We start from the raw sequence: 27,146 nt of genomic DNA, 5'->3' as shown, positions 1-27,146 counted from the left end.
CTCCCGTAAGACATCCGTTAGTTTCCACTAGCCATCCGATATTGCCGCTAGGTCCGCTGGTTTTTGCATAACTTAAATCTGCAAAATCGGCTATATTATACGGACCTGTGGTCCGGTCAGCGCGCGGGTAAGGTAGCGCTCTGCAATCAGTATTTACATTATCGCGTGCTCCTGTGGCAACTTTCAACAATTATAACTGTGGCCGAAAATTTGTCCCGCAACTTTGGAATTCGCCCTAAATCTTGCAAGAGTGAAAGAGTGCCGGTCGTATTAAGTCTAAACTCTAGTGGAAGACAAACCATCACCCATTTGAGATATGAAAAAAATAGTTTCTAATTGAAATAATTTAGTTTGTAGCAATTAACAAACTAAACTAACTTAAAACAAAATCTAAAAACACAGTTTTTCGCAGGTCCACCATGGTTATTCCAACAATAAATGATAGCAGTATATTGTTCTAATAGTAAGATTTATAAGAAAAAATAGTTCTATTCGCGTCATCATCACATAATCCATATATTAGAGAAAGGGAAATTAAATTTTGTATCGCATATACAATGATATAGAAGCTACTAATTAAAGAAAAAATTGATCAATTAATCAAACCACTTATTAAACGGAAATTAATACTGTAAAATGATTGTCTCTACACATTTTGTGAAATGGGATAAAATGACATTACTATAACTGGTCTAAACACAGTAGCAGTCAAAACTTGCATTTAATATTCTTAAAACTGATATAATTCAATGAATCAAAAATAACGGTAGACATTTGATTATTAATCTTTATAAATTGAAAACTTAACATAACATTAAGAATTAACCAGTTTCTCCACTAATACACATATCTATGACATATATCCTGACATTTTATATTCTAAATCAATCAACGGTCCGAAGGAAATGTCATTTAAGTGATCGTTCACGTAACAGAGGGTATAATATTCACCTAAAGTGATATGTGAACGATCCCTACAGCAAATGATGAACTGTTGAAGTCCCAACTGGTTATCTATCAGAAGTCCTCAGAAAATGCCATCATGGATGCCTCCATCTGATTAACCTTCTGTTGCACAGAAACCCGTCTGACCTCACGCTTTACTCCCAAGTCCTTTTTACAGTTTGTCTGACTATTGGTCGACGGTTCGAAGATAACATTTTTCATCTCCTTACAGATGAAATAGTTGATGACTTGGCATGGGATGTTTGCCAACATTGCTTCAGACATTTCCTCCATACCTTTTTGTAGTTTTTTCTGAAATTAATGGAGATGTTATAATATTCAGGTTAAACCGAGATGCACTATAAATAGCAGTATAGCTAGCAAATATTTGACAACTTTTAAAGTTGTAACACAATTCATGAAATTACACCGAAAGAACGCGAGACGAGTGACTAAGACAACAATAAAGAGCGAATATAAGAAGGAGTTTAAGCAATGTTCATAATATATAAAATGCATTATATACATTATACAACACGGAGAATTAATTATCACTTTGACAGTTATAGTCCTCAATACATTTAAATACTATACATACCAGAATACACATGTGACATGAAGCATTAACTAACGCACACATTACAAAGAGATAGTTCACATTATCATTTAAGTTCCCACATTCTCCTCAGTAATCCCTTTTACACATATAACATACCTATTGTGTAGAAAATAACACTGGAATAAGTACTAGTTCTCCTCCTTAGGCTACTCCCATAATATGTGAACAATCCATTACACATTACACATTACACATTAAACATTATGCATTACACATTACAGTAAAACCCCGATATACCGCAAACCCCGATATACCGCGGATGTTTCCTTTCCCCAAACTCTGCGGTAAATCGGGGTTTTACTGTACACATAATACATTCCACATTCCACATTCCACATAACATTAACACATAACACATAACACATATCACATTACACATTAACATAACACATATCACATTACACATAACACATAACACATAACACATATCACATAACACATAACACATATCACATTACACATAACACATATCACATAACACATAACACATAACACAGGTAAACCCACGTTAATGCATCTTCTTGCCCAGGGGAGCTATCTTCCTAGAAGTGTAGTACTTCTCAACTTGGCCCGGTAGCTCAGCTAGAAGCTCGCGCGCAAGCAGCGACGGCGACTGAAGTGGGTATTAGTTAGCAAGCAGCAAGGGTTTTAGCGAGCGTGAGTGAGTGGGGTGGGGTGGGGCGTTACATGCTACAGTTAACTTTAAATATCATTAAAAAATATTACCTGTTACTGTTTATTAGATCATGTGTTTTTAACCAAATTTGTGTTTTCACAACAGTCAATGAGGCTGATTACAGAAAAGGGATCATGTAAATTTGAGTATATCTCTAACGTGGTATACTGATGTACAGCTCAAATATTAAAATCAGCGTTAAGTTTATTAATTAATGCAATATACTGGTGGTCAGGGATATGGCGCTCTAAAACGCACTGAAGATCCAGACATTAAATTTGTATTAATTCCAATCAAAATGGTCCACAAAAATCAGAATTTGACGAATGGAAGTCTGCAAAATTTGTTTCATTTTCAACTCCAAGATAATTTTTTTCTGTAACGTCATAATATAATAACTTTAAGCACACAACTTATTTTGGTTACATTATTTTCTAAACGAAGTAAATCATGCCTTCATAGATAGCTGACACAAATAGGACAGTAAACCCCCGTCAATTTACCTGAATAATCAGTACAGACTGCAGACTAATTATCTAACAATTATCCATCTATTATATATCAATTATTAATATAAATTAAAGAGAATTTGTCTGCATTGTTGTGTCAGCACACTACGACAATTAACAGTGTGACATGTGTTTTGGGTGAGAGGATTTGATGATTTTAGCTTAGCATGTCATGGGTAAACCAACCACTCTCTGAAAACTGGGTATTTAATATTTATTCTTACAAAAAGGAAATTAATGGATTATATAGCAGAGTCATATCATGATCTATTAATCGTAGGAGGTATTATCATGAAGAAAATTATCATTAAGACGATAATTACTACATTTTAGTTGAGATTATTTGGACGATTAAATAATGAATGAGAGCGGTAAGACCCATGACATGTAGACTGCAGAGTGTAGATCTGATGTAGATCTGTAGATGACAAAGATACTTGTTTTAACTTACGGGTGTAGATTGAGCTGCACCTCCCTGAAAGATCAAATGAAATGAAGTTTATTTGTAGTGCCTTATATGGGCACTACAAAAAGTATATATTATTATATAACACATTGTCACATTCTGCACAATTCACATTCACGTATATCTCCCACTCGTATCTCCCATTCTCAATGCTATATATTATCTTGACACTGTACACTGAAGCAGTGGGTGTACCGCACCTATATCAGGTATTAGGTGTATACTGTACCGCACCTGTATTATATGCTACCTCTACAGTGTATGTACCGCACCTTAATTATATGCTACCTCTACAGTCTAGTGTCTACACCTCTACACTATACCCTGATTAGATTGGCCCACTTTTAACTTCACGGTAAACATTCCAAAGAACACGAAGCTTTAGGTAGACAATATACAGTGCTATAGTGTATACTGGTGTATAGTGTATAAAGGTGTATACTGTATAGTGTATACTTGCAGTTTCAGAGCTACCCAGGCTGCAGGGGACTATTAAATTATATACAGTGTATATAATACAGTAGTATTACCTTCTTACACTACGATCAAATTACACATCTGGATCACATTCCAAACATTCTTTTTCTGAATTCTTATACCACTTTTAAACTAATTTTACATCTACAAATAATAAGATATACTGACAATAGTTGGTAAGTTGGTAAGTGAGCCTATAAAACTAGTTAATATCACAATTACTGCACCAGCGATATAAGTTAGTGTTGCCTTACCTATATTAGACAAATGACCAGGTCTACACATGACTGTAATGATATAATTATAACACCTGAATGAAATTGCACATTCTGTTAACTGATATCACATTTCTCACTAATTCCACTCTCACTTCAGCCCAGGTCAAGATCCTTAACTATCTAGCCATCTCCAAGCCGACCAATCACACAAGATTGCCCAGTTTGATGTATCAAACTTTTGTTTTTATTAGTTCCATACGACCAATAATTGGTCGTTCACACGCAAATAATTTCCAATTAGCAAATAAATAGTTTTTCTGCCGCGCTAGTTTTTTATGGTCGTATGGCGACTGAACGACCATATTTTAAATTTGGCGCCAAATCTAGCTAGTTAAAATTGGTCGCCCGATTTGACCAAATTTACTATATAAATCCGCAATTCTGTAAAAACAAGTTCAGTTGTCATGGTGACGACCAAAACTGGGACAAACAATCCCTCTCCAGCTATAGTGTCTGGTGAATGGTGATAATATAAAGCGGTATTTTAAACTTTAGCATTCAAAATTGTATGGATTCAAGTTGGTTCCTTTAGTCTAGATTCATTTAGAAAATTCTCGAAGTTCGAGTGGTACAGTATTATTAGGGTTTGGCTTAAGGAAGCTTCACATCGACCGATTTTCACAAATCAATTTAATATTGTAGCTACAGCTGTCATTATCCTTTACCATAATTACCTTTTAATTCCCAGGATGTGCTCATGAAATCATCTTGAACAGTGCAAGTGGGAGGGAGGTGAGTCCAGCCACATACAGGGAACTCATATGTTCTAGGTGAAGTAAGCTTTGCATCCTAGAATCATCTAAGACCACAGTGCTAGTGTAAACACCGACAGTACTTTATAAGTGCATTTTCAATTTGCTTGCTCCCGCAATGTATTGCAACTCACCATTTGGTTTCACAGTTGTTACATTTCGCCTGGACGTTGTAGCATCAACAATTAATATCGTTTGCTTACAAGCGACATGTCTAAAGCAAGCTTCAGATTCACGAGTCGCTCACAAAATATCAGCATAATGCCGAAGTCACTTCTAGAGTGACGTATCAAGCAGTATACTAATGTACCAAAACGTGGCCCTCAATCGATGTAACGAGTTAAGGGGCGCATGTTAAAAAACGGTGGTGGACTATATAAACTGCTTGAAAAATATATCCTTGCGTTTCAAATAAATCAAAGAATTATCAGAAATTTTTTATCTAATTTCAAAATTTACAATTTCATACTCATCTGGTAATTATTTCAATGGATACACTAAGCACTGTTATACTCTAGATGATTCTAGGATACGAAGCTTGCTCCCCTGCACGTGGCTAGACTCACCTCCCTCCCGGATCCCTCTGGAGAAACTAATAATACTGACACTTAACCATCGGTATCATATGACATATATCACTTACTGTGCCAGTTTATCAAACGCACTCACTGCCTAGTAATAAGTTTCTGAATGTAATAATGTACCATTAGTCGTGAAACTGAAGACATGTCGTCTCATTTCACGACTACTCAATTAACTTGAAGTTTAATTGTTTATGATAGACACACCGAGACTGATATCACTCTCACGAGGCTGAGCCAGCCGAAGGCTGGCGAGGCCGAGATTGAGAATGACTTCACTCTAACGAGGCCGAGCCAGCCGAAGGCTGGCGAGGCCGAGTGTGTAAAAACGACCATCAAAAACGCCATAGGCGACCATTTCAAACTAATCTTGACCTGTGCACTTCAGCTCAAATCATCAGATCAAGTCCACCCATGACGTCATATTCACGTCACGTGACGTAAATATGACGTCACATGACGTGGGTAACATTAGTTCCACGCTTAGATCACCACCTGCTCACTACAGTAGGTTGGAGGTGAAATCACTCCTAAAACATATCGTAACAATACCACTGTTACTCAGAGTTCAGCTAAATTAAGTTGCCCAGGTAACTGTTGGTCTGAGTTTATTTGAGTAGGTATAAGGTTAGCAGAGTTGTAAGATACAGTGAGATAACACTGTGAAAACACTGTGAAATACAGGGTGTATTAATATCCTGGGGGCCGGGGGGGGGGGGGGGGGGGGGCAGCTGGTTTGCTACTGTGTAAGTGTATAGAACATTTTAGGTAAGGATGCGGACGGTAAAGTTGATTTTGTAATGTAACGGGTGGGCCAGAATAAACGCAATGTTGAAATGTACAGGTGCTACTTTGTAATTGTATGTTGCAAACTTTACTATAACAAAGGAGGTGAATACATTAGTACACCCTGTACTCTTATAAAATATAAAATAAAACTTAGAGTAAAAAACCCCCCGGGGATTACTTACATGGCAGTATTTGTTGAACGGCACAAACTGAACTATATCTCTCGTCCTTGTCCTGCAAAAGATGAATATAAGGCTAAACACTATGAAACGGGGATGTTAGACCACTCACCACATTCTGTCATTCTCTCGGAATGCAGAACAGTGAAGAAAGAAAATGGCGGGCGAATGATATTTGAAGAAATCTTAAAGTCGACAGCCCACAGGGCCAGGGGTGAGGGCTAATGATTCACGGAAAAAGAAGGAATATTACTGCTCTTTGTCTGCTCTTTTGTCTTTGTTTTTGTCCTTTGTCTTGCTGGAACTGTCAGTAAAGTTATCAGTCAGTCAGTGAAGCGAAATGGAATTAATGTATTTTTTATTGATTAACGGTTAACCGTAACCAGTCAGTCAGTCAGTGCGTCAGTATGTTATCTAGCGAGTATGTACTTAAAAGTAACAAAACACATGAAAATGCGAAGTAGGAGTAATCGACTTAAAATCAACAAGTAAACTGAATCACAAGCTAACTAACTAAACCAAGTCAGCAAGCTAACTAAACATGAACTCACGCAGTGTTAGTCCTATCCCCATCAAGATACTCCATGTTACTAAAGTCAGCGTTTCCAACCCCCACTATGATTATGCTAATAGGGGAAGTCTGAGCTTGTTGTATTGCTTGTACACACGCTTGTAAGTCAGTGAATTGGCCGTCAGTTAGGATAAGCAGGATCAGGTAGCCCTGGGAGAAGAAGGGTTATTATATAATTAAAGTAATTAAGATAATTAGGAAGATAATTAGTTACAAACGCAAGAACTAGGTGCAGTAGTTGAAGAGTTGAAGGGGCAGATATGCAAATGTAAAGATACCTCAATGGGGAAGATACCTTCAAAAACATTGAAAATAGTCCATCAGAAATTATCAAATCACTACAGTAACTAAAGTTATTAACTTATTAATTAAATAAATCACTACCTGTCCACCGTGAGGGGTGGTAGCGCAGGCGTTAGCGTAACGCGTCGCAGTCCTAATGATAGGAGCGCAGTTGGTGGGTCCAGATAGTGCTACATTCTGCAGTGCTGTCGTGTACGCCTGGATCACGCCTTGTATACCTGGAGAGTGGAGGGGTTGTTAGTTTGCAAGACGAGGGAGAGGTTTGGGGGGGGGGGGGGGGGGGGGGGGTTTTAGGGTGGGGTTTAGCGGTACACCATTGTTACTTAATTAAATAAACCAACATTTCTCGTGCCTACTAGCTATTGAACTACTAATGTAGCATGTACTATTCTGCTTCTGTCGCACGACTTTAGGGTTACAGGTAAGTTAGGTATTTTAGTAACTCTAATACTAAGCTTACATTATCATTCTAGGGTCGCTGAGTACTCTTATTTTTAAATTAATAATCTCATTAAACTACTGAACCTGATCAATAGGGGACAGGGGTGTTTCTAATTAAAAAAGAGAATAAGTACTACACACAGTAAACATTGAGAGGAGGCATATCGTGTACTCAGTACATTGAAATATAATATTAAGTTACACCTTGCAAACAAACTAGAAATAATTAACATACCAGCACAGTTAGGATCCTGCGAGTTAGCGTTGAGAGCAAACTCGAAACTGACTTGGTTGTTGGGAGGCAGGGCACCTCCAAACCCGTACGCTGGGAATTGCTTGTCCCTGAAAACATATCACGTGTTAAATTTAATGAGTATTTAATTGTTCGGCAAATAAACCTTCTATTAACCTGATAATAGCAGACCAACTTGGATAGCTGGAGCTACTACGTTTCAACGAAGTTACAGATGAAATATAGTACTGTTTCACGGACCAATGAAAGCTGTTATACAAAAAACTGCCATGAAATCGTAAAATTATTAACCACTTCAAACATTTCAGTGCCCAGTAAAACTGAAACAGATCTTAATAACTGTGACTCTGAAAAGTAACTGAAAAGTAACTTAAAGGTAACTGAAAAGTAACTGAAAAGTAACTGAAAAGTAACTAAAAGGTAACTGAAAAGTAACTGAAAAGTAACTGAAAAATTACTGAAAAGTAACTGAAAACATACCAGTCGTAGTCCTGGAGGACCTGGCCGATAGCAGTCCATGCCATGGTGTACTGATTAACTCCCTGAGCGTTGAGATGGTGCAGGGAAGCGGGCGTGTTGGGGTGCCCATTACTTGCTGTGAAGTCAAACGCTGCCTGAAAACAGTTAGTTAGTGTAATGTTCATTATATTTTAGAGTAATGTTCATTATATAATAGTGTAATATTCATTATATTTTAGTGTAATGTTCATTATATTTTAGTGTAATATTCATTATGTTTTAGTGTAATGTCCATGTTTGGTGTAATGTACATTATTTAGCGTAATGTTCATTTTAACAGTGCAGGTGTGTTTAACACATTGTCATTGTATTCAGTATTGTGTTCGTAACTCAGTTTAGGCCGAATAAAGGGCTAAAATTTTGAATATTTTAACTATAATTTAGAAATAAGACTGACGAAAGAAGTCTATGGGGCCAACTTTTCATGTGTATGAGGTGTAGCGTTTATTGTCTAGCCTACTGTATATCACCTTCCTGGATACAGTGCCTGCTGTATACTATTAGGTAAAAAGATATTAATTGAAGGACACAATTGTGTGGAAAACAATAGTGGAAAACTGGAAACCGTACACTGCACTGAGTACCTAGAAAACGTAGTTGAGACTGTTTGAGATTGTTGTACAGCTGCTGTAGGTACTGCATCTCTATTATAAACTTAGCTGAGGACACGTTCTATTGTTTGAATGTGTGTGATTCAGTGATCGTGTAATCTTTGTGTAGTGGGAATGTGCGTAGATATCATGGAGCTGTGGGTACAACTTTATCTTACTTTACGTCTTTTCGTCGAATGATCAGAGCATTCTGTTTAATTTATAGATATACTGTAAAGACATATTGATCATTTGTCAGATAATAGAATATTCTAGTCGTTCGGGAACAGTAGGTAGCGACAAAAAGGTAACTCTACCTAAGCTAATAATCAATATTCAGTGGGTCTCACTAATGATAAAAACTCTTGCTGCCATAAAACCACCTATAATTGCATGTTACAAAGCCCCCTTTGTCTATAAGTTGTATAATTTCTAGCTCCTCAGTGGGCAAGAAAGCAGTTTCCAATCTTGAGATGAGAGTGCAGCTTATGTATTTTATATTGTTCTGCAAAATGAGAGTTTTATTACTGGAGAGAGTTTATAATGTAACAACTGCACGGTGGTAGGGGATCACCAGATTAGAGGTCTAATTGTTGGCCACATGTCTGAATACACACAGGGGCAAACTTCAATAACTATCACACTCACAACTTTATAATGAGGGCTGTTCAATGTTCATGTACTGAGTACTCGTACGTGGTTATGAATAATCGACCATACATTCAGGGGTTGGGACTTGGGAGAGAGCTATGATGAACTGCGCCCAACTAATGGGGTCTTCTTGTGGCTGTGTGGGGTCTTCTTGTGACTGTATGGGGTCTTCTTGTGGCTGTGTGTGGTCTTCTTGTGGCTGTGTGGGGTCTTCTTGTGGCTGCGTGGGGTCTCCTTGTGACTGTGTGGGGTTTTCTTGTGGCTGTGTGAGGTCTTCTTGTGGCTGTGTGAGGTCTTCTTGTGGCTGTGTGGGGTCTTCTTGTGGCTGTGTGGGGTCTTCTTGTGACTGTGTGGGGTATTCTTGTGACTGTGTGGGGTCTTCTTGTGGCTGTGTGGGGTCTTCTTGTGACTGTGTGGGGTCTTCTTGTGGCTGTGTGGGGTCTTCTTGTGACTGTGTGGGGTCTTCTTGTGGCTGTGTGGGGTCTTCTTGTGGCTGTGTGGGGTCTTCTTGTGGCTGCGTGGGGTCTTCTTGTGACTGTGTGGGGTTTTCTTGTGGCTGTGTGAGGTCTTCTTGTGGCTGTGTGAGGTCTTCTTGTGGCTGTGTGGGGTCTTCTTGTGGCTGTGTGGGGTCTTCTTGTGACTGTGTGGGGTCTTCTTGTGACTGTGTGGGGTATTCTTGTGACTGTGTGGGGTCTTCTTGTGGCTGTGTGGGGTCTTCTTGTGACTGTGTGGGGTCTTCTTGTGGCTGTGTGGGGTCTTCTTGTGACTGTGTTGGGTCTTCTTGTGACTGTGTGGGGTCTTCTTGTGACTGTGTGGGGTATTCTTGTGGCTCACGGGGTCTTCTTGTGACTGTGTGGGGTCTTCTTGTGGCTGTGTGGGGTCTTCTTGTGGCTGTGTGGGGTCTTCTTGTGGCTGTGTGGGGTCTTCTTGCGACTGTGTGGGGTCTTCTTGTGGCTGTGTGGGGTCTTCTTGTGGCTGTGTGGGGTCTTCTTGTGGCTGTGTGGGGTTTTCTTGTGGCTGTGTGAGGTCTTCTTGTGGCTGTGTGAGGTCTTCTTGTGGCTGTGTGGGGTCTTCTTGTGGCTGTGTGGGGTCTTCTTGTGACTGTGTGGGGTCTTCTTGTGACTGTGTGGGGTATTCTTGTGACTGTGTGGGGTCTTCTTGTGGCTGTGTGGGGTCTTCTTGTGACTGTGTGGGGTCTTCTTGATCTTGTGGCTGTGTGGGGTCTTTTTGTGACTGTGTGGGGTCTTCTTGTGGCTGTGTGGGGTCTTCTTGTGGCTGTGTGGGGTCTTCTTGTGACTGTGTGGGGTCTTCTTGTGACTGTGTGGGGTATTCTTGTGACTGTGTGGGGTCTTCTTGTGGCTGTGTGGGGTCTTCTTGTGACTGTGTGGGGTCTTCTTGTGGCTGTGTGGGGTCTTCTTGTGGCTGTGTGGGGTCTTCTTGCGACTGTGTGGGGTCTTCTTGTGGCTGTGTGGGGTCTTCTTGTGGCTGTGTGGGGTCTTCTTGTGGCTGTGTGGGGTCTTCTTGTGGCTGTATGGGGTCTTCTTGTGACTGTGTGGGGTCTTCTTGTGGCTGTGTGGGGTCTTCTTGCGACTGTGTGGGGTCTTCATGTGGCTGTGTGGGGTCTTCTTGTGGCTGTGTGGGGTCTTCTTTTGACTGTGTGGGGTCTTCTTGTGACGGTGTGAGTTCTTTTTTTGACGGTGTGGGGTCTTCTTGTGACTGTGCGGCGTCTTCTTTTGACTGTGTTGGGTCTTCTTGTGACGGTGTGGGGTCTTCTTTTGACTGTGTGGGGTCTTCTTGTGACTGTGTGGGGTCTTCTTGTGACTGTGTGAGGTCTTCTTGTGGCTGTGTGGGGTCTTCTTGTGGCTGTGTGGTGTCTTCTTGTGACGGTATTGGGTCTTCTTGGAATCTTGTGACTGTGTGGGGTCTTCTTGTGACTGTGTGAGCTATGCTCAAAGATTTGAAAAAATTTGCTTTTACAAATCCCAAGGCGAATGTTACTGTAGTAGGTATAATGTAATTAAAGAAGAAGAAGGTTGATAGGGAATTAAGATTTGGGATCCATTCACAATTTACATCCTTCGACGCACAAGAATATTAAATTAATTAATAGGATGTAATATTTATTTCAAATTCCTTTATAATTTTATCGTAGGATCTACCTGCCCATGATAGTACTGCTACTAAATCCTTAGATATTTATTTTCAGGGCTCTGAATCATTATTGAACTAAGCAAAAGGTGGTCAAAAGTTCAGACTTTTCACCCTAGTGCCCACTGCCCAGGAGACTCGTAGACAATTCTAGAGAACCCCTTTGCGATTCAAGGTTATGAATTATACTTCAGGATTTGTAAGAGCTATTGTTCGTAGGGTAAGAAAGTTATGAATAATGGAGGTTTAAGCGGATCACTGTGGCGTCGTTATTGACTACCTGCATAAAGCGTAAAGAACACTTGTACAAGTCTTAGTTACTTGAGAACACAATAGCATGATCCACAAGAAGACTTGCTGGGGGAACCTATTTGAAATATGAGTATTGAATAAGGATTCAGGAAAAATGAGAGTTACACAATACGGTGCCCATGTCCGCGCAGCTCTCTTCAAAAAACGTTCTCTCCTCATCGGAGCATAATGTTAAAAAGCAAAACACGGGTTTGATAAAAGGGTAGGTTGTCATGTAACTGACTGAGGTTATTCTCATGTAACCTCAGTCAGTTACATGAGAATAGAATATAAGCCATATAATATAGTAATATGCAGCTTACACAGTCACAAGAAGGCTATGCTATCTAATAGATACCTTTTAAAATTAAGAAGTACTCCGATATAATCAGATCTACTGGCAATAGTAAAACAACTAAATATACGTGAACTAAATCCTGTATTCATTAAATTATTCCGCTTTTAGTACTCTGGACTTAGTAAGCAGTCTGGCATGACGGCGTGACAGCAGGGCAGCTGTGGTCGATGAAACTAAATTAAAAAGTTTTGTAAAGATAGAAAAACGCCATTTTCTAAATTTCCCAAACTTCAGAAAATACAATAATCACAAAAACTTAGAATTATCACAAAAAATCGACTGATTATCAAAACTATGATATCCTTTCATTAATAATTGTTATAATCTAATAGTAATTTGCCATTTACTATTGCTAGCAAAGTTTCTAATATTATTATTAATAATGTACACATCACTGCATTACATTGTCAATGACAATGTAATGAGTTATCATGTATGCTTATAATATGACATTTGTCATATTATAAGCATACATGATAACTCGTAAGTGTATAAGTGTATTTATAAGCTTAAATTTAATATTAGCGAGCAAACCTCTAGGATTGGTTAAACAGGTCGCTTGTAATAGGTTAATAATAATCTACTTTAAATCATTGAAATTAGGTGAAACTAACTAATCTAGAATTTTGGAGTATCTAAAATGTCTATTCAATAACGAAGCAAAATGCAACAAAATGGAAAAATGAATAATCTGGTGTAATAATATATAATAATTTAAAAATAGAAATAATTGTAAATTGTAGCTAATAATGTCAAATGGGTTGCAATCTAAGGTACAAATACAATAAGTACCCCCCCCCCCCCCCCCCCAGGATCATTTGCTAGTGTAACATACTGAAGTAGAACATTAAGCAGTGTAATTTCATACAGGATCAATGGTCTGAATAACCATAATGTATCACAAATGTACCGTATCTGGAAAGTTTAAAATCCTTCCATGGATTTGCTCTTCCTGACTGTCTAAAACATAATATTCATAATGCTCAAAATAATCTCAAATTATGTGACAATTTCTCGGGGTGCAGGTTCATGTGAACTGTTGGTTGTTTACAAACCAAAAACCTGCCCACATGTCTATTCACTTCATCTAGCACCTTAGCCAGCATTTCGTGCAGTTACTGCTGTCTCTCACTGTCCTTAGTCTGGTATCTTTACTACTTTTTACTGTTCTTATCATCTTTACTATTTTTCACTGTCCCTATTATCATCATTGCATTCCACAGCCTCCATCTCCAACTCACTCGGCCCGGTCTGCCTCTGTGTACTGGAGAAATGGAAGTTAATCTTCCACTGATCCTTCTGCAGGAGCCCGCCACACGTGACAAGATACGTTCTAAACTCATTGTTAGCAAGGACGTAGAGAATGGGGCTAGCAGCGCAGTTGAGCGGGGCTACAATGTTCATAAAGTTCAGAGTATGAAGGGTCTTCTTGTGGGTCTCCTGGTCTTCGTCAGATCTGTAGACCCATTGCATTATCATGAACAGGATGGCAGGCATGTACGTTATAACAATTACAAGTCTTATTAACTTAATTGCAATGAACAGCCGTCGCTTCTGGAACCCACGTTTAGTCTTTCGAGCCTGGGTGACAAGGACGACGATGAGTTTAATGTTAGTCACGATAATGATGAATATGGGCACGATTAGGACAGGGAAAAGGATTAACAAGGACCAGATTGCTTTCTCGCCATAGTAATTCTTTCCGTAGCAAGTCAGCTTGATCGGGTCGAAGAAAGTGCTGGCTTCATTAAGGAACTTCTCCAGAAGTACCTGAGGGACAAAACAGATGACAGGAATCACCAGGCACAGCACAATGCACTTGTTCTGAGACAGCATCCTTTTAACAGATGGAGGTTTTCTGATCAGCCAGAGTCTGTAGATGGAGATAAGGGCAATCACAACAATCTTGTTGAGGAGGAGGACCTCGTAAGCGTAGTGGGAGAGCCCGCAGAAGGTTTTACCAAGGACCCATCTTTTAGCGAGGAGGGTAGAGAGAAGAGGGATGTAGAGGAAGATGGTGATGAGGATGTCAGTGATAGCTAGATCTCTCAACATCACCACCGAGATCTTATCAGTTTTGATAGCGTGGTGGAAGATGGATCCCATCAGTGCCATTAGGTTCCCTATGAGGCCCACAATTAGGAGCACTATGAGGTAGACTATCAGAATGATCCTCATTGAGTCTGACCAGATCCAGAAGTAGTATTCTCCTGTCGAGTTAGCAAATGCTTCTGTGACATCTGTTATTTCGTCCATTGTAGAGGTGTTAACGTCAAACATGGTCTGAGGAACTGGTGTGTTTGTAAGACATGGAACTTAATATTATATTTTAAGTAAGTGGTAAATATTAAAATATTTGTTAGTTATTAAGATTTAGACATATTATATATATATATAGTTTTTATTATACAGAGAATATCGCTAACTTACCATTATACGTCATAATAAATTGCTATTATAATTATATTATCTTTAATACTGTGTGGATTTTTAATAGCCAATACAATTATGCAATATCATGTCGAATAAATAATGTTTGATTCTACGGAGCAGTCCCCAATCAATCAATGATTTAATCGAATTTATGGATTAATCTTAAAGAAGACATTAAAAGATAAAATTTATCGACAATTCAAAGAATAAATTACTCACAAAATATTACTTTGACCATTCATTAATTCAAACAATGATGTGGCCATCAAACGGAATTTTAAGCTTTCAATAAAACATATATCAGAGAAAAGTTAAAAAGACCTAATTCGATTCCTAAAACCACCTGGCAACCAACGGATTGAAACAGCCGTTGTAGAACTTGAAAGAAACTTTTTAACGGCATTTATATATAAATTTATATAAATATCAAGTATTTATATTGATGATGTATAATGTCTGGATGAGTAATTAAGGGGGTGGGATTGCTCGTGAAGGAGAAATTTGAAAGCGGCAAACGCAGGCCAGTAACTGACGATGCCCGATGGCAGTACAGAGTAGTAGAGAAGCTGCCAGGTGAGTATAGTGAGGAACTCAATATCTTATTTAACATATCCCTGGTCGGTATTTTCTCTGATTTTACGGTCGGATGATGACAAAGGTCGTCAAAACGTTTATCTTCAAACAGCAATTAGTTTCAAAGATCAAGACATGCGATTCTGTACAAGAAAGAGCCGAAATCTCAAATATACGATAACCCTTCAAAAAACAAGAACAAGAATCGGGACGACTATTCATGCAATGAGAGGTAGCATATGATTATACCACGAGAGCCAGATATTTGTAGCTCGACTTTTAGGTCTCGATCAGACTCTGATCCACTTGACAGAATCTGAACAATACTGCCAACTGCGACACAATGATCACAATATAAAGGTAGTCCGGGACCCAGATGGGCGGGTATTGCTTGATTACCAAGAAGGATCTTGTCAGGCTGGTATCACGTGACAATACAGTAACGTGGTTTCATTGGGCCACATGATTAGCACTACGTAGAAATTGAGTATCAAGTTTCGAGATTTAGACCTTTTCGATTGTTATCCTCGATACATTTCGGATCAGAAAAATTAGTGAAAACATATGTTGATGAGGCTAAACATGGGGCTTTGTATTATGTTTTATGACGAGGAGCAGAAAACTGAGCTGAAAATCAATTTATATAGACTGGTAGGAGAGCATTCTCATTTAACCAACCTTAAAGACGCGACAATACAGCAGTGTAAGCAAGGTAAGACTAAAACATGTATCAGCTAATAAAAAGCAAGGGGGATACTGTTTTCATCGGTTCCACGTTTCAGTGCTCGCGGATGCCTGAAAGGTGCCACTATCCTCGAATAAGATGCAATTATTGGGAACCTGACACCATTCCTTCCCTGAAACCTCCATCTCCTTGGTTAGTACCAGACAATAAAGAGAGATTGAGACACTGAAAATTGTGCGATATATTTTAATACGATATGTCGGACCTGTCGGTTGAAAATCAGTAGCAATTCTGAAGTGCGTTATAGAGCTACTGCACCTGGTGCTGTACTGGTTACAATCTTGTAGAATAAGGTGAACAGATGTGGGTATTACGGGTGTTCGGGCTAATGCACTGAATTAATATGCTGAGTTTTAAGGAACCGGCAGGTATCACGTATTATTATATAAGGAAGTAGCTACCACGGTACTGAGATCTTGGGTTTTAGTAATTAACTAGTAACCTAACAACTACTTATTATTATATAGATACTCAAGGCCTGACCAGTATCTCGGCTTAGTCCTAGTCCTGGTAAAAATCAGCCTATTTTTGGAATCCCGGTCCCGACCAAAATTTGGAAATTTGGCCGGGACTAATCCGGGATCTTTTTTATATTTTTGAAGAATATTTTTGTAAAAATGTTTTTTGTTTGAAACATCGATAATGATCATAATATTATGACAGATATTAAACGTTATCTATTCATTTGAAACAGCAGACCGTTTCTAGATGGCTTGGACTGGGTGAGCTACCGAGGGGATACTTGAGGAAAAGATCCATTAATACAAGTCCAACACAGCAAATTCATAAAGAAAGTAGTAAGTACTAATGACGATAATGCGTTTACTGAATATCAATAGAGTAGCGGATTATCTAGTGCACTGCATAGTAACCCCTTCTGTAAAATCTGGTAAACTTTTGTAGTAACTGTTATTTTATATCCTTCTTTCAGTTACGTCACAAGGACTGCTCCTTATTCTTTAGAAAGTCAAGTTATAATAACGTGGTAGAAATATTGCTTCTGGTAGCTGAAACAATTAGACAATAGTTGCCAGCTGGTACCAGGGGACCAGAGAAGTCTGAGAATTGTAGAACTAGTACTACTCAACAAAAAGTTCATCTAGGGTTCAAAATGTCTGTCTAGCAAAATAATCAGATATAGGTCATATTATGATACGTGGAAAATGGAATGTCACGTGATCAGAATAGTCTTTCAAATATACTGGTGGTGAACCATTTGTTTTCTGGCACGTGACAACGATTTAAAACACAGAATAACTGTCAATATCCAAATCAGTTGACTGAACAAAGTACGAAAATACTACTGCCACTAGCAATGGTCGCCCATTGTAAAGAAAAAACAAGTGAAATCTGACTAAAAGGCGTGTAACGGGAGATTTGAACACGGAAACACTTCCACAAATAATAAAGTGGAAATCTTAAGATAAAAGGGATATTCTTGGTTGGAGTAGGGTTCGAGTAGATGACGGCCATGAGAAATGTGGTTAGAGTAGATGACGGCCATGAGAAATGACCCATTTCAATTCCTCGTCAGATCAGAGTATTCTGAATTCTCTCTACCGAAGGCTATATTTTACTACTCAAATCCATTTTATCGTTTCTTTCCTAATACACCCCCCGCGCGTGAGGGCACGTTTTTGCTAGTAATTTGCGACATTACTTTATGGATATCGAATCTCGCGACTTCAACGAAGTGCCGGGGACAAGTTTTCAATAATTCATAAACTTTTCAGTTCCTATCGTTTTAAGCATCGTTAGGGCTTTCCCATAAACTAACTCTCATCATCCTAGGATAATCATGTGTCGCACAGCACTTGTTTCAGTAGAGAGTGTACTCGCCTTTACGAAAGAATGACGTGTACGTTTCGGTCACCTGCGGAAAAAGGAAGTGAGATATCGAAAATCTGAGATAAACCCGATCGATAAAATCCTTTCAGGTAGGTGCTAGTCAAGGTTTCATCTCTTTAGACATTAAGATGGCTTCAAACACCTCACAAAAAGTTTTCAAAAGTAAAATTTACTCGCGACTTTCAAAAACCACCATAAACGTGCCCTCATAGATTTTTGAGGGCAAGTTTTTGAGCGCGCTGCGTGACTTTGTCTGAGCAACAGCAAAACGTATAGTTACAATCTCGCAACTATGAACAGACAAGGAAAATATTGTATTAATATCTGTCAAAGGAATTTAATGTATTTTAACAACTTGTTCTAATAATGCTAATAACTAATCGATGAACCTCATAAATGGTCGGCCCGGTGTGAGTGTATAGTATGGATTGTGCTCTGAAATGGGGCGCTGTTATTGGTTAATACAGCGGCCAATCAGGATCGAGCTGGTTTGTGGCTGCAGTCCAAATTTAGGATCATATCTGATTAGGTACCTAATTAGTGATTATGCACTTTAAAGTAAGATTAACTCGGTATTCACAATCCACATTAACAATTGTCTGCAACCAACCAAGGTCAAGCTGACTACTTAACGAGAAAATCATATTATTATATACTATATAGTGTTTGTATCATTATAAGACGACTCATGTTTCTGACATGTCACTTGTCAGTTAAGAGGTGAAATGAAAAGACAGGTAGACTCTCATTTGATGTACACATTTTTCTGAATTGTACATGCAACAATCTTTATCAGTAATCTGTAATCAGCATATAAATCACATACCAATGTATCAAAGTGAAAACTGAAATCTTACCTGACAACACAAATTATAATAGTACCATTTTAACTCTCATGCAAGTTTACTCTTCTACTGCACTGGTTTTAATTGAACTTCCAAGAACTGTCCGGAAAATAAATCAGTCAAAAGCAAAGCCCCCGAATGCACTGTACACAATCTTCGTAATTACCCAATGTATTTTATCGTGTACACTGTACAGACAGTTCCAATTAAATGCAGAAGAGTTGTTTAATGTTCCCACTTCCCAATTACAATCATAACAAACTCAAAATTGAGGATTGTATACTGTACTAATTTCTGCCAAATAAGCACTATATAGACATCACAATTTTAATCAGTGTATATCCCGAGTGGCGTGACGGCTAGAGCGTCGATCACCTTGCGGAGTGGTCGCACGTTCGATTCCCCGTGAAGTTCGCATTAATTTTTTGCCCAGATCACTCCGAGCACAATCATTTTTCATGATAAATAGAACATAAACAAAACTGACATGGGCCTGGCTATATCTAATTTTAAAACATAACCCAGGCTTGAATAACTGTTGAGTATCAGAAACCAGTGCAGAAAAAGAAAAGATATTTATCTCACTCCACTCTTTCTGCTGTTCTTACTGTTCTCCACCTCTGTTTTAGTGTCATTAACCGCTGCTGGTTCTTCTATCCTGAATGCTTGTTAAACCGGGGACCTGTATTAATATATAAGTTACAACTATTTTTTAAAGTTACAAATATCAGCTGATTTGCAAAATGTAGCGATTTAATCATGTGGATTGTGAATACCGAGTTAATCTTACTTTAAAGTGCATAATCACTAATTAGGTACCTAATCAGATATGATCCTAAATTTGGACTGCAGCCACAAACCAGCTCGATCCTGATTGGCCGCTGTATTAACCAATAAGTATAACAGCGCCCCATTTCGGAGCACAACCCATACTATACACTCACACCGGGCCGACCATTTATGAGGTTCATCGATTAGTTATTAGCATTATTAGAACAAGTTGTTAAAATACATTAAATTCCTTTGACAGATATTAATACAATATTTTCCTTGTCTGTTCATAGTTGCGAGATTGTAACTATACGTCTTGCTGTTGCTCAGACAAAGTCACGCAGCGCGCCCAAAAACTTGCCCTCAAAAATCTATGAGGGCACGTTTACAGTAGATGAATCCATAAATTTGGAACATGGGCACATCGCAGTATTTGCCGTATTTGAGTGCTGGGAAGCCTCAGTTCGGTTTTCTAAGATGGATATAGCCGTAAGCTAGGCCTAGGAGCCATCAAAGTCGTATAAAATTACCCATGGAATGACCAGAAATGAACGAAAATGAACATTCTTCTCAAAATGCTCAGAATGGTTTAAAATTGGTCGGAAAGTGTTTATATTAGTCCTAGGACCACTCAAACCAAGTTTGGGAATCACTGCATGTCTAGAACTGATGTTACCAATGTTCCAAAATGTTCCAATTTTGTCACAATAATCCTCCTGAGAATCCAGATTTTTGGAACATGGGCACATCGAAGTATTGGCTGTATTTAAGTGCTGGGAAGCCTCAATTCGGTTTTCTAAGATGGATATAGGTAAAAAATAGGCCTAAGAGCCATCAAAACTCAAATAACATTACCCAGGTTCATGGAATGAACGAAAATGAACAAAAATGAATATTGTCCTAAAAATGCTCAGGATGGTTTAAAATTGGTCGGAAAGTGTTTATACTTTATATTAGTCCTAGGACCACTCAAACCAAGTTTGGGAATCACTGCATGTCTAGAACCGATGTTACCAATGTTCCAAAATGTTCCAATTTTGGCACAATAATCCTCCTGAGAATCCAGATTTTTGGAACATGGGCACATCGAAGTATTGGCTGTATTTAAGTGCTGGGAAGCCTCAATTCGGTTTTCTAAGATGGATATAGATAAAAACTAGGCCTAAGAGCCATCAAAACTCAAATAACATTACCCAGGTTCATGGAATGTACGAAAATGAACAAAAATGAATATTGTCCTAAAAATGCTCAGAACGGTTTAAAATTGGTCGGAAAGTGTTTATGTTGGTCCTAGGACCACTCAAACCAAGTTTGGGAATCACTGCATGTCTAGAACCGATGTTACCTATGTTCCAAAATGTTCCAATTCGAGTTTAAACCGTTCTGAGCAATTCCAAAGAGTTTACGAAAGAGTCATAAGGCCAATCAACAGACCATTCATTTACTGTACTGTTAAGATGGTTTGGTATTCTGCACCCCTCGTATCGGTTCTGGACATGCAGTCATCAGCAATAGGACTTAGCAAGCTTGTTACTGAATAAGAAGAGAATAAATAGATAATTAAGTTTTACAAATCATTATCCCTCTCTGTTAACCACAACAACTACAACGACAATGAATTCCTTCACTAAATTGATCAGCCTACCTCTTTATCTACCAGTTCAAAGAAGCACCAGCAGTCCACCTCACTCAACCAACCCCTTCACCAGCAACCTTCATCCCTCAACCAACTCATTCACCACCAGCCTACCTAACGCAACCAACCCCTTCACCAGCAACCTACCTCGCTCAACCAACCCTTTCAACCGCAACCTTCATCCCTCAACCAACAAATACAGCTAATGATGTCAAAAATGTATATCAATATATTGGGGGATTATTAAAACCAAAATAGTTGACCAATAAAATAATTTCTGCCTTCTCTTGGAGGTACGTGAGCTAATTGTACATAATTCTGATTGCAACTTTAAGACCCTGTTGGACAAAAATATTGACTCTTTGCCACCATTTTTTTACCATTCTGAGCGCTTTAAGGAAAATTTTCATTTTTGTTCATTTTCTTTCATTCCATGAACCTGGGTAATGTTATTTGACTTTTAAGATGGCTCTTAGACCTAGTTTTTACCTATATCCATCTTAAAAAACCAAATTGAGGCTTCCCAGCACTTAAATACAGCCAATACTTCGATGTGCCCATGTTCCAAAAATCTGGATTCTCAGGAGGATTATTGTGCCAAAATTGGAACATTTTGGACCATAGGTAACATCGGTTCTAGACATGCAGTGATTCCCAAACTTGGTTCGAGTGGTCGTAAGACTAATATAAACACTTTCCGACCAATTTTAAACCGTTCTGAGCATTTTTAGGACAATATTCATTTTTTTTTTCATTTTCGTTCATTCCATGAACCTGGGTAATGTTATTTGAGTTTTGATGGCTCTTAGGCCTAGTTTTTACCTATAATATCCATCTTAGAAAACCGAATTGAGGCTTCCCAGCACTTAAATACAGCCAATACTTCGATGTGCCCATGTTCCAAAAATCTGGATTCTCAGGAGGATTATTGTGACAAAATTGGAACATTTTGGAACATTGGTAACATCGGTTCTAGACATGCAGTGATTCCCAAACTTGGTTTGAGTGGTCCTAGGACTAATATAAACACTTTCCGACCAATTTTAAACCGTTCTGAGCATTTTTAGGACAATATTAATTTTTGTTCATTTTCGTTCATTCCATGAACCTGGGTAATGTTATGCTACTTTCGATTGCCCCTAGACCTAGCTTGCAACTATATATCCATCATTTACAATTATTTTTGGCACTATTTAGAGCTTATTAGGGCAAATAAATGCATGGCACACTTTTGGCACAATTTTGGCACATGTTCCAAAAATGTTCCAAAAATCTGGATTCATCAACTCCAATGGTGGTTTTTGAAAGTCGCGAGTAAATTTTACTTTTGAAAACTTTTTGTGAGGTGTTTGAAGCCATCTTAATGTCTAAAGAGATGAAACCTTGACTAGCACCTACCTGAAAGGATTTTATCGATCGGGTTTATCTCAGATTTTCGATATCTCACTTCCTTTTTCCGCAGGTGACCGAAACGTACACGTCATTCTCTCGTAAAGGCGAGTACACTCTCTACTGAAACAAGTGCTGTGCGACACATGATTATCCTAGGATGATGAGAGTTAGTTTCTGGGAAAGCCCTAACGATGCTTAAAACGATAGGAACTGAAAAGTTTATGAATTATTGAAAACTTGTCCCCGGCACTTCGTTGAAGTCGCGAGATTCGATATCCATAAAGTAATGTCGCAAATTACTAGCAAAAACGTGCCCTCACGCGCGGGGGGTGTAATAGTAGAGGCTCTTACGGGCAAAAAGACGTGTTTTCTGCTACGAGTTTAGAGACCTAACCGCTAATTGGACACAATAGTATGATGTTTAAGGATCGATAATATGTTAAGAAGTATAAATTTGGCCTTATTAGTCACGTGCTATACCAATGCGCGTTTTAAACTTTGACAGTTTGACAGTCTATTACTCTAAGGCAAATAAAGTAATTATATTCATATTTTGTCAGCAATAAGATCACATTATTTTCTATTTGGTGTGAAAATATGAGCTAGAACGGTCATAATCTCGCTGAGTTATAGCTGTTTGAAATTTATGATGAACGCGCGGGTGCCAATTGATAACAACTAAATGCTTTTGCGCGTAGTGCGCGTCGAAAATTTTGCAAAAACGCTTGCGGAGTGACAATATTCAAACTTCGATAAAGTATATGAAGTGGGTACTTCTTGGAAAGGAAATATTTAGGCAAACACGATGTGACTATTTTTGGGTTGATTTAATACAACTGCAAAAAATTATTCAAACTTCAAGCAAAAAAGTCAACATTTTTACCACTTTTTTGGATTTTTACCCCAGAAAAAATAGAGGGATTTGTTTTATTTTTATACCATCTTGTGCGGCTGTCTTTTAACTATCTCCATGCAAGTTTTGCTGACATGCCAACAAAATTAACTTGCTCAAAATATCAAAAAACATGGTTTTTTGGCCTATTTTTGGCCCAAAAATCGGTTTTTTGCAATTTTAACCGAGAAAAATCAGTCCAATCATCTTGAAACCACTTTTAATCGATTCTACGGTCAACAAGAAATGCGGCCGCTTTTCTTTTGTGGATGGCCGCTCAATTTCCCGATCCGTGATGGCGTATTTATCATATTCCATACAACCTGGGGACGGCCCAGTCTTTACTGTTTATATAAACATGCAAATATGGCGAAGTGACATGCCGACTGCCGAGCGCCGCCCAGTTAATATAATTCTATATTGAATTTGAAAATCGTGTATACTTCTATGTAACCATATGTTTATTTTTTATGCAACCTGACACGGATCTGTGCAAAATAGTAATACTAACTCAAAATAATAATAATATGCTATCAATTAGTGCCTAGTGGGATACGTACATGATGAAATTAATAATGTACTTGGTTGGTTCAGCGCCGCGCGCCAACAATTATATAATTCAGATTATCACGCAAAATAACTTTGCGCAGGTAGTCACGTGGGCGATAACAGTGCTCGCAGGCACGTACGCACGCACGCACGGTCGCAAAGCTACCATATACAAAAAAAACCTCGATCGCTAACCCTTGTCCTTGACTCTTTTGTGCCTTCGGCACGAGTCATGGATCGGGAAAAAATACGTCTAGTAAGGTGTATCTGGGGTCCCTAGCGTATCGAGCAGACAATGCCCGTAAGAGCTTCTACTATAAACCAACACGTACTGTTTAGCTGTGTGGTCACCATTTCTTTCACCTAATTATATTATGTTTGCAGTGGTGAGAGGGGGGGGGCGGGCCAGGGGAGTGGTAATGTTGTTCCGGAGACTGTCACGTGACCCCAGAAGGAGTATCCTACTGTATAATGGTAGGTCTCTATGTTGCACTTGGCATGGTGAATTGAGAGAAAGAGGGGATTGGTGATCGTACGTGATATTACTAGTAGTGAAACCAAACAAGAATAACGAATAAAACAAGTAAATATAGTATTTAAGAAATGAGCAGCAGGGTTTTAATACTCCTCAGAACTCGCTGCTGGAGGAATATTAGAGACTCTTTGTGGTCACACGATGTGATGTCCCTGTTAAAGCTTATCTTAACATAGGCGACAAAGGTACACACGAGTCAACTGTCAGGTGGAGACAGGGTTTAAGTTTAACTAATATAATAATCGTAGAATCAATGTATTTGGTTTTGGTTTTGGTTTATAGAGCTGCACGCCACATATACGTTCAGGTTCATTATAATATATAATGTATAATATGTAGGACTTCTATGCAATGAGCTTGGTTGTGGGACACACTCAACTAGGGAAATTGAGAGGCCTCAAATCAAAATTCAAATCTCATTAAAGAGATATCAACGGAGTGTGAGCCACTGCCTGAATCAATGTAACTAGTAATGAATAATTCACCAAATGACTTGCTACTGGAATGTACATTCTAAATATAATATAATTATTATAAAACATAATTTTATAACATTGAATATGGGGAATATGATTATTAAATATACGAGCGACAGTCAAATAGGTACATTCCTTATTAGATTGCAAATAAATTAATCGTGTTAATCAACTAAGCTATCCCTGATTTTATGGGCGCTACCTTTACTATTAGTTAATTACAATGTTTATTTTCTACGGCGAATAAGACTTGGTTGATAAGGAAAATGATCATATTGCGCAAATATTGTTTGTTTATTGTTATTAGTATTTAATATATAATATTAATATTAACATATATTATTAGTATTTAATAACTTAATATGTAATTTTATTATTATTAAACAAGTCTCATAAGTTATCTGTGACGTTACAATTTTATTTTACTGATTATGTTTCTTCATTTACCACACCATAAGTAGAGAATAAAAAATATCAGTTTAATCAGTTCAAAATTAAATAAGGATATTTTAAAAATATTTCAAGGATTAAAAATAGCAGTATCTTTCGTCTGAGATGTTTCCTTATTCAATCATCGTAATTAATTAACAAGTTCAGTACTTTTCTATCGCATTTGAACATAAAATACGGTGTATTAAATTGTAATGTTTAATGTTAGCAGAAATTGACTTAATACGTATATAATACAGTGAATAATTCTGTGGTGAAGGTATATAAGTTAATAATGTGACTTATATATTATCTATTACATTATGATTATATTGTTAGAGACTAGAGTGTTGTAGTGGAACTAAATATAATCTCTATCAAAGATGCTGATGTTGTATGAAAATATAACATCTCTGATGTAAATAAATAAGATCTCTTGTTTTCTGATTGCGGAAAATAATTTACAATGTAATAACATTATAGCTTTATAGTATAATAATATATTGATTCTGCCGTTTTCTCATTTTCTGACAAATGTGCTTAAAGACCATGTTTGAAATCCTGAATCCTTTCACCCAGGTTTATTTTTTGGGTCAAGAACTATCCCTGAAAACCATTGAAACAATCGCCGGCTCCCAGAAACCCCCTTTTTGAACCCCGTAAAATGCAAAATTTGTCAAAAATGTGTCATATAAGTGCTTTAAAACCTCGGACTTTACAGTAGTCTTTAAGCACTTTTGTCAGAAAGCGGCAGATATAAATGTATTGTGTATACATGTATGTATATACACATGTATGTATATACACATGTATGTATATACACATGTATGTATATACACATGTATATATATAGATATAAAGATTGACTGACCATGCAGTTAAGCTGAAGTCCAGAAGTGACGTAATCAAGGAAGGACCATGTCTTGACAGTGGTACACTGCAGTACCTTCAGTACCCCAGAGTTCTTGTAACTTTTCTTCTTAGCCTGGGATAGACCAGTGTTATGTGATTTGTACAGTGTTATTGTGGGGTTTGTTTCAGCTGCGTGCTTGTAGTTTAAGTAGGTGATTTGAGGCAAATTTTATAGCTTATTTTATGGTCTACGAGAATACTGAATCTAATGTCAATACTGAATTGAGAATACTGAATCTAATGTCATGGGATGATAGTCTCAATGCAAATTATAAGCTTTAAAGATGCGGTTTTAAGGGTACCTTTACCGACCAAATGAAACAAAAGGTGTGGATTGTGGCTAACAAATAATCGCTCGGTCGATGGATTGGACAATTGTTCAACGCTAAGCTCCAACGCTCCAACGCTAAGCTCTGGTTCATTCCATGTTTTATTTGTTTTAAAGGAGGTGCACGTGCACACAAGGGACTCCCTTAGTTTGATAAATAAGAACACACAGTATTTAGTTTTTAGTAATATTATTTAATGGTTAAGAAAAGTAAGAGAGATGCTGCTCAATTAAAGACCACAGTAAAATTACTTAGAGAATAATATGTAACTAATTCCCTGGATCGGAGGATATAGTACAGTTGTAAATCAACTGTCTGAATAATAATAATAGAGATATATATATTGAGAGGATTATAAGTGCTAATTAAGGGCATGCTTTAAACA

At 38.0% G+C, this 27,146-nt stretch overlaps 1 protein-coding gene across 5 annotated transcripts in view; it reads right to left on the bottom strand.

The window, feature by feature from the left end:
• Positions 1-828: 828 nt before the first annotated feature.
• Positions 829-27,146, bottom strand: part of LOC134821209 (copine-7-like) — a 44,769-nt gene continuing 18,451 nt past the window's right edge. For 2 of the 5 annotated variants that reach the window (XM_063831901.1, XM_063831903.1), the window contains exons 8-14: positions 26,392-26,505; positions 8,320-8,453; positions 7,822-7,928; positions 7,227-7,363; positions 6,823-6,992; positions 6,275-6,326; positions 2,072-2,177 (exon numbers count right to left, since the gene is read on the bottom strand). In XM_063831901.1, coding sequence (XP_063687971.1) covers positions 2,073-2,177; positions 6,275-6,326; positions 6,823-6,992; positions 7,227-7,363; positions 7,822-7,928; positions 8,320-8,453; positions 26,392-26,505 — 819 coding nt within the window. In that variant the 3' untranslated portion in view covers position 2,072. Of the gene's footprint in view, positions 1,258-2,071; positions 2,178-3,200; positions 3,225-6,274; positions 6,327-6,822; positions 6,993-7,226; positions 7,364-7,821; positions 7,929-8,319; positions 8,454-26,391; positions 26,508-27,146 lie in introns of those variants that run through there. The other 3 variants (XM_063831899.1, XM_063831902.1, XM_063831900.1) reach the window with 3 other exon arrangements.

The sequence above is a fragment of the Bolinopsis microptera genome, chromosome 9 (assembly GCF_026151205.1).
Source record: "Bolinopsis microptera isolate Bmic1 chromosome 9, MBARI_Bmic_1.0, whole genome shotgun sequence".
NCBI lineage: Eukaryota > Metazoa > Ctenophora > Tentaculata > Lobata > Bolinopsidae > Bolinopsis > Bolinopsis microptera.
This window is presented reverse-complemented; position numbering and strand designations above follow the sequence as displayed.